General features: G+C 27.2%; 1 protein-coding gene across 3 annotated transcripts in view; it reads right to left on the minus strand.

The window, feature by feature from the left end:
• Window positions 1-989: 989 nt before the first annotated feature.
• LOC100162105 (pyruvate carboxylase, mitochondrial) overlaps window positions 990-16,492 on the minus strand; it is a 41,816-nt gene continuing 26,313 nt past the window's right edge. For 2 of the 3 annotated variants that reach the window (XM_003240921.4, XM_016800217.2), the window contains exons 2-19: window positions 14,796-14,962; window positions 14,529-14,713; window positions 14,116-14,427; window positions 13,838-14,062; window positions 13,610-13,773; window positions 13,371-13,533; window positions 13,119-13,301; window positions 12,791-13,025; window positions 7,384-7,431; window positions 6,927-7,074; window positions 6,632-6,865; window positions 6,329-6,569; window positions 5,756-6,005; window positions 5,444-5,688; window positions 5,176-5,355; window positions 2,368-2,613; window positions 2,134-2,277; window positions 990-2,067 (exon numbers count right to left, since the gene is read on the minus strand). In XM_003240921.4, the coding sequence (XP_003240969.1) occupies window positions 1,816-2,067; window positions 2,134-2,277; window positions 2,368-2,613; window positions 5,176-5,355; window positions 5,444-5,688; window positions 5,756-6,005; window positions 6,329-6,569; window positions 6,632-6,865; window positions 6,927-7,074; window positions 7,384-7,431; window positions 12,791-13,025; window positions 13,119-13,301; window positions 13,371-13,533; window positions 13,610-13,773; window positions 13,838-14,062; window positions 14,116-14,427; window positions 14,529-14,713; window positions 14,796-14,931 (3,591 nt within the window). In that variant the 5' untranslated portion in view covers window positions 14,932-14,962 and the 3' untranslated portion in view covers window positions 990-1,815. The remainder of the gene's footprint in view (window positions 2,068-2,133; window positions 2,278-2,367; window positions 2,614-5,175; window positions 5,356-5,443; window positions 5,689-5,755; window positions 6,006-6,328; window positions 6,570-6,631; window positions 6,866-6,926; window positions 7,075-7,383; window positions 7,432-12,790; window positions 13,026-13,118; window positions 13,302-13,370; window positions 13,534-13,609; window positions 13,774-13,837; window positions 14,063-14,115; window positions 14,428-14,528; window positions 14,714-14,795; window positions 14,963-16,492) is intronic. The other variant, XM_003240922.4, reaches the window with a different exon arrangement.

The raw sequence follows: 16,492 nt of genomic DNA on the forward strand, positions 1-16,492 counted from the left end.
GTATGGAAGGGGAACCTATGCGCAGGACGCGTTAGCACGTATGGACTCTTGTGGGCCGAACTACTTATACCATGACAAAATAATTTTGTCATGACTTATACTATACTTTGTTCTATGAGATAACATGCTGTGGTCCGACCAAAATTGGTTTTTCTGAGCATCCCCCGTGACACAATATCATTGGGAACCGGTTTCGGTAGTAGGGTGATGCTGGGGAAGCATAGAACTGGTATGTTCTCTCGTGGAATCTATCCATGCCATTCTACAGTATATCAGTATTGACTTATAATTACTATAATATATGCTATGTTTTTGTCAAAAATAAGTTCAATTTAACACGAGTATTCTTGATAGGAAATTAAACTACAAAAAAAGTAATATAAATAGGTACATTTTATTATATTCTTAGAAATGGAGAATAATATGGTGTCTGCTCAGAGTCATTATTTGTCATTGAATTCAAATTTAACATATTTACATATTATTTAATATAGTGACCTACTCAACGACAACAACACTAGGATACTAGATAACCTATTATTTAGCAGTGCAATTATCCCAGGTTTTATATTTATTTCTTCAAAAAGTTATGGGTTTAGTGCTAACAGTTCTAAATTCATATTTTGGGAACTATATCAGAAAATGTTTGAATTTTCCCATATAATTCAAATAATTTATGGTTAATTATTATACATTTTATATCTAAGTAATGAAAATAACATATTTTATAACAGTCAAATTTAGTAAAAATCAAACATCAGTCTATATTGACTATATTTATCCAAAAATGTTTATTATTTCACTCTTACATAACATAAAATATTAATTCAATCATTTACAATTTATTTCATGTCTCTATGATATTAATTCAATCATTTATAATTTATTTCATGTCTCTATGATATTAATTGTTTGATATACAGTGAAATAACCAAAATTAGTTTTTCAACAACAGATTACCGCTGGAAATGTAACAATTTTTTTTCATGTTTTTCTTATGCTATTTAATACAGAGCTGTTATTTTAACCATAAAGCAGTAGTTTATGTTTTTACCAAATTGCTACGAGCTGTCATTCTTAACTTATGTATTATAATGGGTGATTAGATAACTCAATTGCTCATTGTATACCTACATTTTAAATAGTTATATACTAATATATAGTAAGGTGTTCAAAGTAGAAGTATGAAGACATTCGTAGCTAACAACATTCTTCAGTATTTTATCATGTAATTTGCTAAAAACTAAAATAAATTTAAATTTAATAAGATTTAAAAAAAACTATATTCTATAATCTATTTAATACTTATCAATATTTATAATAGTTATTTTAAAACAAATTTTAATCATAAATGGTTTTTTAGCTTATAATAATAAAACAATGTTAGGTATCAATATTTCAAACAGTTCAAATGCTTTAAATGTTTTTTTAATGGTCACCTAAGATCTTAATAAGTTGAATTTATATATGAAAATGTTTTGATCGTAAAAAAATAAGATTTTAAAAATTATAACACTTAAAAATAGTTTTTGTTTTTTATAAATAATTCATAAAATAATAACTAAAAATAAATATTAACAACAATATTCTGACTATTATAACATTACGAACATAAAAATCATGATTCAAATGTCTACATCAGTATAAATTTTTTTGTTCAAATGGATTATCACCACCAATTTGTTTGAATATATATTTTTAACAAGTGCTGACTAGTTGATTAATCTTAAAACAATATTGGTTTTTTTTTTTGGTGGAGATGAAAAACATAAATATAGGTACACAATCCTAATAAATTCATTTTTTTAAACAAAATTATGGTTCAATGGACAACAATAAATCATCTCCCTCCAATTTCATTCCAACACTTATATCAATTTGTTTAACTGTTCCCGCTATAGGAGATTGCACCACCATTTCCATTTTCATTGCAGATAGAACAACTAATGGAGCACCTTTTTCAACCTTGTCACCTACTTTCACACGTACATCCATTACTGATCCAGGCATTGGAGCCCCAACCTGTCCCTTATTAGATTTGGAAGCTTTTGGATGTATATGCATCTCCTACAAAAAATACAAACATGTTATTATAGTAATATTTTAGATAGTTAATTTCACTAAATTAAATACTTTAGAAGCTTCATTGTCACGTATGAATACGGACCGTAATTGACCATTCATTTCAAAGAATACTTCAATCTCACCGTTGGCAGTTAGCTCTTCAGAAATCGCAAGTGTTTTGAAGGCTAATGTTTTACCTTTTTCAATTGTCACCTAAACAATTGTTACTCGTTAGATTAAAATTATCAAATTAATACATACTCATATATTAAATTAGTTCAGTAACTAATTAAAAATACTAACTTCAAAGTTTTCTCCAACTTTAGGTCCGGTTAAAAATATTCTAGTATCAAGTTTATCTACTGGTCCATATTTTTCCTTGAATGTCAGGAACTCATCTGTGACTGTAGGATAAAGGGCAGAACTCATAACATCATAATCACTAACTTTTTGATATTTTTCTTGTAATTCGGATTTAATTTTGTTAAAATCTAAAGGAGGTAGAGTGCATCCGGGCCGACCTACAATCCGTGGCATGTCTTTCAAAACCTGTAATAATACAATAAGTTTTAAAGATTTTAAATTATACAAATATTTTAGTTAGAGAAATGAAAGTAAGAGATAGAATATATACTCCTTTTCAAAAGAGAAGACACCAGATTTATGTAGCAAAACCGATTTTGCCCCTGACCACTCGGTGTCTTCCATTTTGGAACAGGGTATAGGTTTAAAAAATATAAAAATTAAAAGTAATTTATAAGGTACTTATTTTAAATTACAAAGCCAGAAACCAGTGATATTATAATAAAATAAAAAAAAAAAAAAAAACTGAAATTGAGCAGTGAGTGGGTAATAACCGAGAAACGGTTGATGATAATTGATAACCTATTAGTGAAAAAGGTAAGTAACATTTTCTTAGAATAGAAAGTATAAAACAAGTTGAATAGTTAATAGAGATGTAGGTAATGGTCATTTGTGAAGTAGGTACCTATATCGTTTGCAATGAGAAATTTTGGATTCATAGCTATTCTATATTATTATATTATTATTATAAACTATTCTTTATTATTGAAGAAGAATTAAAGAATTTACAATAATATTAAACATTAAGACTTAAGAGTTAGTGAGAATAAATAATAAATGTTATTATCTAAAAAAAAAACCAGCAAAACAAATGTCTTTGCATAAGTTCAGTAGTAAATGATGTGAACTGTTTTAATTGTTTATTCATTAAACAAGGGCAATTCAATAAAAGTTTGTCTAAGTTATTTTTTTGGCAAGAAGTGCAGGTCTTAGATATCAGATTACAGTAATTGAAAATTTGAAAATAAAACTGTAGGACGAAATATTTGTTTGATAACTGACAAGGCAATAATAGAATATTTATCAATAACCAGGATTCAGAACTTTATGAGCTAAAAAATAATGAAATGTGTGCATACATATGACTAAAAAAAGCTTAAATATGCAATATTATGCAGTAAAATATGCAGATTTTTAAGAAAAACATGTATTCATTCATAACTTAAAAAATTAATAATAATTTAAAATAAAATGTTAATGTATAATTTTTATTTTTGGTTTGTACACCTTAAACCATTTTTTCGATTATTCACAATCTTTAATATAAAAAAATTAAATGTATCAAATACAGCAAATATTAAATCATGTTAATATATATTTACCTGAGTTATATTGAATGATTAGATTGTTTTTAACGGGTTAATAAATTCAGGGTTGAATTTAGGGGTAGCCCACAAAATGAGGGACTCCAATTACTGGGATTTTTTTGAATCCAAGTATAAAACACAATATAATATTTGCAAAATAGATTTAAATCACAATTTGAATAAAAATGTTCAATCATTGATATTGTCACAAATGTATAAATAAATGTTATTATTAATAACGCATATTTTTTACTGTAACTCCCATACATTATACAAATTTTACAAAAAAATTAGCTAGCATAAATAAAAATTAACATGTTAACGTTTTAAATAATTTTAATGAAACCTGTTGGTCATATCGTGCAGATGCAACAAAAACTGTGGTATTTGGTTATGATTATATAAAAGAAGATTTAGTAGAAATTTGATAGGGATCAAAATTCTGGAAAAGCTTAAAATCTTTAAATATGCAAAATCGTGTAAATTAAGTGAAATATGCAACATACATTATTGTATTTAATATATTGTATCTACTATGAAACGAATTTGTATCAAATCAGATTTTTAATATGCAGTTTCCTAAGAAATATGCAAATGCATAAAACTCCGAGCCCTATTATTAACTAATAAGTAGAGACCGGATTTATATGCACAAAAAGACCTCAAAATATGCTTCTAAAAATGCTCTAATATGCTACAAAACATGCACTTAAAATTGAATCGAAAACATTTTATTTAAAATTATGTAAAAAATAAGTATTAATTAATTAAGTAATAAAAGAGGTATATAAGGGTTTTAATAGTATAAAAAAGTATATTTTTGTCATCTTCACTAAGTTTTTCACCATTTAACATTATTTATTTTCAATCTATAAAATATTAGCCCTGATCGGCTTTCGGCGAACACTTAAACTCTATTATAGGAACAACAAATTTATTCATATATTATTTATATATATATATATGTATATCATCTTTTTTTGGCAATAATGACTGGTGGTAATATTATCGATATTATGTGGCTGTGAACGTGAAAATACGACGAAAAACAAATATATGTGCTATAAATAATAATATGCACTATAAACCTACAAATATGCATTAAATATGTATTTAATAGGTAAAAACATTGAAATATGCAAAATATGCAAAATACAGTTCGTGTTATTTTAATAAGAATGATCTAAATCGGTGACAATTCTCATCAGATTTCAAAAAGATTATTCCAATACGTATATGCATTTGCATATAAATCCGGTCCCTACTAATAAGTAATATAAAATATACTGATAATATCAATACATATTATGTATTTTATAAAAAAATATATTATTTTTACTTGAGAAGGCTATTTAACTCTTATAAGTTCTATGGGATAGCTTTTTAACTTCTGCAGTAAAATTATAATAGCATCTAATATAATTATTAATTTATCATTTACTTTAGATCTCAATGGTTCAGGGAATCCTTGGTATGGTTCACCAATACCACCTTGTAAGAATTCAATGACTGATTTAGGAAAACTCAGTTCTTCAGCCTTCTCTAATACATCTTCAGCAGTTAATTTGTTTTGTACCATGAATTGAGCAAAATCTCCAACAACTTTGGAAGACGGTGTTACCTAAACATTTATTATTTTGGAAAATAAAAATTAAATACCTATATATAATATATGCACTATTTATAAAATATTGTAACTTATACTTTACCTTAATGATATCACCAAGTAAAATATTAGCTTCTCTGTAAGCTTTTTTCACATCTTCAAAGAAGTCACCTAATCCTAGCGAGTAAGCCTGAAACTGGAGATTAGTATATTGACCTCCGGGAATTTCATTTAAATAGACATCAGCATTTCCTGATTTCATTGTTGTTGTACATTCAAATGGTGCATACAGAGTTCTCGCTTGCTCCCAGTAAGCACTATATTCAGAGACCTCTTTCAACTTTAAACCTGAATCAAGAAACATTTTTTAAGCATAAATTTATAAAATTAAGACATATCTTATAATTATTATTACCTGTATCTAATTCAGTATCCTGCAATGATGCAATAATAGCACCCATGCTAGGTTGAGAAGTCATACCAGACATTGAGTCAACAGCAACATCTACTACATCAGCACCAGCTTGTGCTGCAGCTAACATAGAAGCAACTCCAGCACCACTGGTGTCATGAGTATGAACATGGATAGGTAAATTGGGATATTTAGCACGAATAGCACCAATGAGCATAGTAGCAGCGCGAGGTTTCAAAAGTCCTGCCATATCCTGATTAATATATTATAAAAATTAAATATATAAATACAAAATATTTAATAAGGGTACAACCTATATGACAAAGAGCTCAACTTCTTGAGCTTTATGCAATTCGAAAATTGAACGTGAAGTTTGAGTTTGAATAGTTTGAAAATAATGAAGTGGAATTATGATGGCAGATTAGTTTTAATTTTGGTATTTTGTTACATGTAAATACTGTTTTATTACTGGGTATTCAATTTTAAAATTTGTTGTGGTTAAATAATTAAAAGTTCAAAAAAGTTTGATTTTATGAAAACTTAAGTTTAACTCATCTCTAATAAATATTAACATACCTTAATACACAATACATGAGTACCAGCTTTAACTAGCTCATCAGCAAAATTTATATAATAATCTAAAGTGTATTTTGTTTTACAAGGATCAGATACATCCCCAGAATACGCAATAGCTGCTTCAACAACACCTCCTGCTTTAGCAGCTGCTTCCATACCAAGAATGATATTTGGTAAGTAATTTAGAGAGTCAAATACACGGAATACATCCATACCAGCTTGTACAGCTAGATCACAAAATCTAGGAACAAAAAAATGTTTTAATTAAATCAAGTACTACAGGCAATGAAAAAAAGTTCATACTTAAAGACAACATTATCAGGGTAGTTTGTGTAACCAACTGCATTTGCCCCACGCAATAACATCTGGAATGGTATATTAGGAATAGCTGATCTCATGTCTGCTAATCTTTCCCATGGACATTCATGTAAAAATCGAAGTGCAACATCAAATGTAGCTCCACCCCAGTTTTCCAATGAATATAACCCCGGGAAACTTTGTGAAACCCATGGAGCAATACGTAGAATATCATGGGATCTAAAAAGTTTATTTATTAAAATTAAAATATTTGTGAAATAAAAGTAAAATATTGCCTTACCTGACTCTAGTGGCTAAAAGAGATTGATGTGCATCTCTCATTGTTGTGTCCATTAACAAAAGTCCCTTATGGTCTCGAACTGCCTTTGCAAAAGCTTCTGGTCCATCTTTAGTGAGAATTTGTTTGAATCCTTTGGGTGGATTTAAACCTAAAATATATTTTAAAGAAATTATATTGTGCACCATATTTCTAGAACATTAAAATTTATATTAACTTTCCCACTATGGTAAAAGCTTTTGATGAATACTTTGAATGCTTGGCTTAAAAATATAAACTGAAACCAAATGTAAAATATCTTATATACCTAATACCTATTAATTGTTAGTACTTATTGATATCTATATGGGCCATGAGTCAATGTTAAATATGCTAAAAGTTATGAATACACAATAATGTTAAATTAGTATAAGTATTAGTTAAGAATTAAAGTAGTTTATTATATAAAAACATGAATTACCTGAGTTATTTTCTGGATCATTTTTGCCTAATATACGTGCAACGTAATCTAGACAAGTATAATATGCAAAATGATATGAAAACAATGAATAAAACAGGTGCATACAATTATAATACAAATACACTTGTTAAAAGAATGGTTCACACAAAATATGGTTAATTAATAATTATTATAAGTTATAACTAAGTAATAAGTAAATAACTTGTCTTTATGTTTATATAAGGAGTTAAATTAGGTACCTATATACTTTATAAGCAAAACCTATTACTGTCTATACAGTATGTCCCAGACGTCCCGTATCACCCTTAGTATCTCCATGGAAAATCAATATATTTAAATGCAATTATTTTTACAGTCATAAGTATAGAAATTCTGATTGAATAACATATTTGATTTTTTTTTTCAAAAATTCAAAAATGATTGAAACATTTTTTTAGGAAAATAAGTTTATTAAATTTCCAATATAGCCATTTTGTTGGTCATATTTTTTAAAACAGTTCAAAAAATATATATAAAAATTTAATGAAAAGTTCCCAAGTTATGGCTAATTATTATTTTTAATTTTAGCAGAAAAATCAGCGTGATTGTAATAATTAACATGCAGATGGTATTTTGCTAATGCCGTATGCATAGGTAATATAACTATTATTCTTAGAATTTCACAATAATAATAAGATCTAACTTGAACAATTTTCATTAAATTTTAATATTTTTTTTTTTTTTTACTGTTTTAAAAAATACGATCAACAAAATTGCTATCTTGGAAATTTAAAAAACTTGTTTGCTTAAAAATTTTTTTTAATAATTTTGAATTTTTGAAAAAAACAAATCGAATATTATGCTATTCAATCATACTTATGACTGTAAAGAAAACTGCCCTTTGAGCATAGAAAAATTAACATTTTGCCTTTAAAGTAATTGGAACATATTTTATACAGTTAATAATTAGTTCAAAGTTCAGACATTTATATTTAATTTAAGATATTAATTAGGTATATAATTTCTTCAATTAATTTTATATTATAAAACCAATATTTTTACTATTACAAAATATAATATTGAGAATGAGGGAATATATAAAAATTAAACAATAATTTGATGGGTTATCAGCTTAATGAAAAACTTTTAGATGATGTTTAGAAGGTAATTTTCTTAAATGACAATTTGGTATTAATATTTTTAAATTGTAAATTGTTTGCACATTTTAAATTACTCATAACTTGCTTTAAAATTAAAATATAACAAAAAGCCTATAAGATGCCCTGGGTAATAATCTTACCTTTTAATTGTATAAGTTATGTTAATTAACTCTAATTTTTAAACTATCAGAGCTAAACGTTATCTGCTGAGAATAAAATTTGGTATGTTACGTACTTGTAAGACGGAAACAACTAATGTCTGTGTAGCTTATATAGGTATATATATTTTATGATATTATTGTGATTAAAGTAATTTATTTTACTATAAGGCATTAGTACCTACTATAGTAGGTTAAACTCATTTATGCCAAAACAATTTCTTTATAATAATAAACTGTAAAAGTTTTATGTAACTACAAATAATATTTTTAAATTATGACAAAATAATTAATACCGTTATTCCTTGTTTTAATATGTAATTTTGTCCAAATTTGAACTTAAAATGTCTGTAAAAAAGAACTGCGTTAATCTATTTTTAGATTTGTTGATTATAGTATGAATTGTATTTGATGAGAATCCATGTTTTAAATTTTAAATCCTTAGCTATACAAATTGAACATTTTATAATTTTTAACTACAAAATAATTTGAAAATTTTTGAGATTTTGATTAATGCTGTTAACATTGGAACTTTAAATAAGTATTTATAAAAAAAATTAATATTTCTCATCTGCTATTATAGCTAGTACTTATGAGGATCCTTGTGGCTTGTATTAAATTTTCAAGCATTTCGACCAATTGAAAAAATTTTTATTGACATTTATAGAAAAAAATTTTAAAAATTAAAATTAAAAATGTCTATAAATTACTTAAAATGACTCAAAATATTTTGAAGATTTTAATTATATAATGTATAGAAAATGATAAAATAAACATTTGATACTTGATAACTTCAAGCGCTTATCAAAAATCTATTTGACTTTCCGGTAAGCTTAAATTTAAAAAAAATATCCAAACTCTCAAACTATATACAAAGCTGGGCAGTAACTACTTAAAAAGTTAACAGTTAAGTTATAAGTTACTCTTTTTGATAACTTTTAATTTTTAAAAATAAAATGTTAGAAAAAATAACTTACGTAGGTATTTATTTTTATTTAAGCTAGTAGCTACACTTAGTTATATTGTAAAAAATTATTTACAAATTGTTTGTTTAAAGGACAGCTTTTAGCATTTATTTTTCGACAAAAAGTACGTATTTTTTTGTGAACACAACAAAACATACTAGTACTCAGCCTATGGGCAGTCCTGTAAAGTATTTAAGTAAAAGTATTTAAGTAAAAGTATTCAAATACTTTTTTAAGTATTGAAGAACTTTTTAAATACTTTCAGCATGAAGTATTTTGAATGGTATTTTAAATACTTTTTGGTATTGAATACTTTGGTTTTTTATTTCGAACATTTTATTTTTATTTGAAATAATTGGTTGGAAAAATATTATTGTCAACTACAATAATAGAATAATAGTTTTATTTAATATTCTGTATTTCTGTGTTAGCCGAAGCCCAAAGGTTTGTGAAAACCAGATTTCTAAAAAAAGTTATTGAATATTGAATAACAATATTCTCTTTAAAACTATTAGATAACTATTAGATTATCTACTACCTATGTGTTCATATTACAATAATTAGAAACCCACTTTAAAAACCAAAAGTATTTGAAAAGTATTCCAAATACTTTTTCAAAGTATTTGAGTAGTATTTGAAATACTTTACAACTAAAGTATTTGAGTAGTATATTAAATACTTAAAAAAAAATGTATTTGAGTATTTACTCAAGTACTTTTTAAAAGTATTCTTTACAGGACTGCCTATGGGACATGGATATCATGAGTTTCATATGGTATTTTATCCATTCGATAGGTACCATACATTTAGAAGGAATAATAGTAGTGTGTAATTGGTATCATATAAACTGGTGACACATAAACAAAATATAATCACCACAACTATCTCTCTAGTGCACTATAGTCTCTAGTGTACTAAATAGACACTAGTCACTAGGTAGTTATATAGGTACCCTGGTACCTACCTACTTATAGTTTGTATGCGGTCGAGCTGTCTTTTGTCCAGATTGTTTAAAGAGTATTAATAACCTAAACAACAATAACTCAAATACTCAATGATAGATAAACGTATATTATAGAATACTGCAAAAAAATAAGCACGGTAAAAATAACCACGAATGGTTAGGTGTAATGTATGTGTTAAATTTTAATTCAATGATAGAGATTGAAAAATATTTAATTATTATAATAGCATAGGTATATTAATTCTATCATATTATACTATTGTGTATTTTTATTAACTTTTGAGTCAATACTACCTTACCGTAAAACAGTGGGCAGGGGTTATGGCATAAATATGTAATAGACAATAGCTTAAAATTATCTAAATATTTTTATGAAATGACCAAGCCCAGATTAAGGAGGGGGGGGGGGGGCATGGCCCCCAGGCCTCCATAGTTAGAATTTATTTAGGGACCTCTAATTTGTCCATTACTTTTTTCGTTATAGGTTATGTAACACTAAATAAATCACCTAAAAAAATCGATAATTATTTAGCTAGGAAAAAAGCTTGTAAATTATAATTTATAAATAAAGTGATACATTATTCATTATTTATTGCTATATACAATATATAATATTCTATCTATATATTATATTTATTATATCAGGTACCTATAATATTAAATAATATACCATGTGTTCCGGGGTGAAGTGACCGGCCAACGTCATATGAAACTATGAAAGTATACCAAAAATGATGAATAAATACCCTTTAAAGATTGAATCTAACTTTTTTATTTTTTTAGTTATGGGCAATTAACTTTTTTTATCAAAACCATGCATATCACGCATTTTTTTAGGTATGTTCAAAACTTTTAAACATTTTGACATAATTTTTTTTGCCGCTAAATTATGACATTGAAGAAGTCTACTATTGTTCAAGCCCAGATTAAGACATTTTAAGGCCCAGGGGCCAAAGTTTTAAATGAGCACCCTGTACGAAAAAAAAAATAATGTTTATTATATTATTTAATATTAGGTACTTATTAATAAATATATATAGGTATTAGGTACAATAGGTACATAGCAATAAATAATAAATAATGTATCACTTTATTTATAAATTATAATTTACAAGCTTTTTTCCTCTTTAAATAATCATCTATTTTTTTAGGTGACCTCTGCAGTGTTATAGCCAATAATAAAAAAGTAATGGAACAATCTGAGGCCCCTAAACAAATTCTAACTATCGAGGCCCCGGGGCCATGGCCCCCACTGAACCACCCCTAATCCGGGCTTGCTAATGTTACTATATAGTTTATAAATGATAATATAAAATCACTATAACGATGTACCAAGCTGATGTCTACACTCTACAGACTACAAATAAGTTAATAACACAAAAAAGTTGGCCATGGCACGGGTTTGTTATTAATAAAAGGCCCAAGACTGAGGTAAAAACAATTATTTTCTATTCGTAGTGTAGGTAACAATATGTTTATGCAAGTTGTGGTAAATGGATATTTCAAACAATCAACTTTTGACTTAATTATTTTATTATTATTATTATTATTTATTATATATTTAACTTAGCTTTTAATTATTATTTTTCTGGAAATTTGTATAACTTAACTTTTTTAATCAAATGTAAATCTTAAAATTAACTTTAACTTAGCTTAATTCATTTTTTTTTTCAAATTTAACTCGACAAGTAATCAAAAAATAATTAACTTTCCCAGGTTTTTGTCTTTATACACACATTATATACATGCAACACCATAATTAAAGTTTTCATTATATTAATTAGAACATAATGATAGTGATGTAGGTACTAAGCATAGTAGACCTTATACTTCTAGACAAGAACATGATATATTAAGTTATTAATAAACTTATTATATCATGGACAAGAACTGTGTATGACAAAAGCATTACGAGCGGCGTAACAACATACCGCAGTAATATAGCCTATCTTGACAACAAAATACATTCATCATATCTAAATATATTACACTACTACCCCGCATTACCATCATATTGAGTAATCAAGTACCTAACCAAAAAGTGCCCTCTATGTTGTTACATTTTCCATTGCTTGTCTAGTGTAGTATAAGTTCTATGGTACTAACTAGCTAGTACAGATACTGAATACTGATAGCTAATCAATTAATTATGTTTGAACAGATATATATATATATATGTACCTGCAGGGAATTCAGGTACATTAGGGTGTACATTTGCTGGCTTTAAACTGGTTGCTAATGGAGTCTGAGAGCCATTTACTAAAACCTCTCCCAAATAGTTAAGAAGTTTTTGAGCTCTATTTTGAGATGGTTCAAGTGTGAACAGTTGAGGGTTTTCATCAATAAAATATGTATCAACTGACCCATTTACAAACTTTTCATTGGTTAACACATTTAACAAGAATGGTATATTGGTCTAAATTATAAATAAAATACATTTAACTTTATTAGTAGGTATGTAGAATATTATTTAGTCTCAGAAGAAACAATTATGAAATGTTCATATTACTTTTACTCCTCGAACTCTAAATTCACGTAAGGCCCGGTTCATTTTAGCACAACTTGCTTGTAAATCAGCAGCATGAGCAATAACTTTAACGAGTAACGAGTCATAGTATGGACTGATTATTGCTCCAGCAAATGCAGAGGCACCATCCAATCGGATACCCATGCCTTCACCACTTCTGAATACCTAAATTAATTTAATAAGTGTTACTAGTGCTATTTAAAAATAATACTGTCTTAAAAAGTTAACATTTACTTCAATACGACCGGTGTCCGGTTGGAAATTTTTAGCAGGATCTTCAGTGGTAACACGACATTGAATAGCAAAACCTTGAGGCTTAATTGAGTCTTGTGTCAATCCGAGTTCAGGCAGTGTAACGCCTTCCGCGATCCGAATTTGAGATTGCACTAAATCAATACTGTAATGACAAAGTATAAAATATTACCAGATTCAAGTTTAAAAATATAAATATATTCAGTTTAATTCTATTTTACCCAGTGATTTCTTCAGTAACAGTATGTTCCACTTGAAGTCTAGCATTTACTTCAATAAAATAGAAATTGCCTTTGCCATCTGTTAAAAATTCTACAGTACCGGCGTTTGAATAACCTACATGTTTAGCTAATTTTACTGCACGTTCAGTCATTAAATCTCTAACCTATTAAAATTAAAATATTTTAACAGGTATTCGACAAATATTTATATAAGTAAAATAGTTTCACCTTTGGGTCCAAGTGAGGAGCTGGTGCCAACTCAACAACTTTTTGATGACGACGTTGTACTGAACAGTCTCTTTCATATAAATGAACAATATTTCCAGCTTGATCGCCCAAAAGCTGAACTTCAATATGTCGTGGTCTTTCAACAAATTTCTCGATGAACATCGCACCATCACCAAAAGCTGCTTTTGCTTCTGAACTAGCGCGTTCGAAACTTTCTTTTACTTCCTATAAACATGGGCTATATTAACTGAATCAAATATATATATCTAATAACTTACTTCCATTTTCCTAACAACCCTCATACCTCGGCCGCCACCTCCAAAAGCGGCTTTAAAAATAACTGGTAAATCGTGTTTCAGACAAAATTCAATAGCTTCATCAGATGTCCTAATTGGACCAGGAGTACCAGCCACAATTGGAACACCAGCGTCAATAGCTGCTTGTCTGGCAGCAACTTTATCACCCATTTGTTGAACAACATGAGGTGTTGGCCCAATAAATCGGATTCCAGCATCAATGACTGCTTGAGCAAAATCAGATCGTTCCGACAGAAAACCATAACCAGGATGAATAGCATCAACATCGTTTTCCTTTTAAATATTTTATTTTAATGAACAGTCAAGAAGGTATTTTTTAAATTTTGAAACTCGTATAAGCATATTTTTCAACAATAATTTGTTTGTTAATTTACTTTTGCAACTCTAATAATTTCAGGTATGTCAAGGTATGCTTCTACTGGAGCTTTTCCTTTTCCAACTAGATACGATTCATCAGCCTTTAATCTATGCATATGCATTTTATCTTGTTCTGAATATATAGCAACAGATTTGATACCCAATTCATTACATGCTCTGAATACACGTATTGCAATTTCACCTATGTTCATAAAAACAACCAAGCCCCTAATTATATATAGGTACATATATATGTACTAGTAATATTTATTTTGAGCACTCACCTCGGTTAGCTACGAGAACACTTCTTATTGGTTTGTATTCAACTTTTGATGAATATCTCGCTCGTGATATAGAAAGAGCGATGAATTGGTTTCGAACGTGGTTCCGGATGGAACCACTCACATTTGAAATTATCATTATGACCGTACAATTAGAACTTTGTTATAATCTATAATAAAAAATATGAAGTATAAACATATAAATATTATCAAGTTAAATGAATGCATTAAAAAATAACCATTTATTTTGTACCATAATTGTTTACATTTAGACATCAAAATGAGAAAAACTTAAGCACAGGAGATTAAAGTAAGCTTTAACGATTTAAAAACTGCATTATAATTTACACGTGTACAGTTATTTAAATTGGAGATAATTAGTCCCCTAAAACTCTGCCAAGTCCCGCCAAATTAATGCCAAGTAAATATCATTTTTTTTAACAATTATTTAAAAAAAAAACAATATAACAAAGCGGGTAAGTGGGTGTTGCTCTGCTGTACAGTAGTTTACAAGTGGGTGACTGTAACAAATAGTGTTAAATTTGAATTCAATAATATAATATCATTGTATACCTACGAAAAACGATTTTGAGCGGGGATGGTTTGTCAGCCTAGGATATTTTATATTATATTTTTATTTTTATTATCAAGTGGTTAATTAATATTATCTGTATATAATAATATACTTTAGAAGTTTCAAGTAGGTACGTGAATAATATTTTTAAATTATAACTCAAAACTAAAATCGTTCTTCTTCGTTTAAATATTTAATTTCATCCAAACTTGAACTTCAAATAACTATCAAAAAAACTGTATTTACGAATTTTTTAGATTTTTTTGGTTACAGTATGAACTACCTACGTGGAACGTTATTTTAAATTTTGAATCCTTAGCTAAAGGTATTGAATATTTTATAAAATTTTAACTGAAAAGTTATTTGTAAATTTTCAATATGATAACTAAATGCTCAATTTTTAAACTGATATTGTAACAATGTAGGAGCTTTGTATGCATTTTTCAAGCATTTTAACCCACCAATTACATATATATATAAAATAAATATTGACATTTATAGAAAAAATCTAAAAAAATTGAAAATTGAAAATATCTGTACACAACTCGAAACAAGTCAAAATGATTTGAATGTCCAAGTAAAGAAAATTATATTATAAACATATGGTGTAAATTTCAAGTACCTATCTACGGTTATTCGTTTTTGAATTATAACCAAATAAGAAAATCGCTCTATACCTCTATGAGAAAAATAGTCAATATCCAATGTTGTAAACATTTGAAATTCAAACATTCATAAAAATGTGATTTGACTTTTTAGTGGACATTTTTTTTTTTATAAAAGTAGACAAACATGAGGAATATTGTATTAAATTTTCAAATCTTAGATATAAAAATAAACGAAAATTGTATATGCCTATAAATAGCTCAACATGAGTCAAAATATTTTGTATATAAAATTTTTACGAATTCTTAACTCGAAATAATTTGCTAATTTTCGTGTTTTTTACATATTTTCTCAATTTTTGAACTTTAAATGCTAATAAAAAACAACTGTGACTAAGGATTTTTAATATTTTTCAAATGTCATTGTAACAATATAGTAGGAGCCTTGTACCAAATTTTCAAGTATTTTTATTCAACAAATAAAGTTTTATGTGACATTCATAGAAAAAAAAACTAATTAA

This window comes from Acyrthosiphon pisum, chromosome A1, assembly GCF_005508785.2.
Source record: "Acyrthosiphon pisum isolate AL4f chromosome A1, pea_aphid_22Mar2018_4r6ur, whole genome shotgun sequence".
Lineage (NCBI taxonomy): Eukaryota > Metazoa > Arthropoda > Insecta > Hemiptera > Aphididae > Acyrthosiphon > Acyrthosiphon pisum.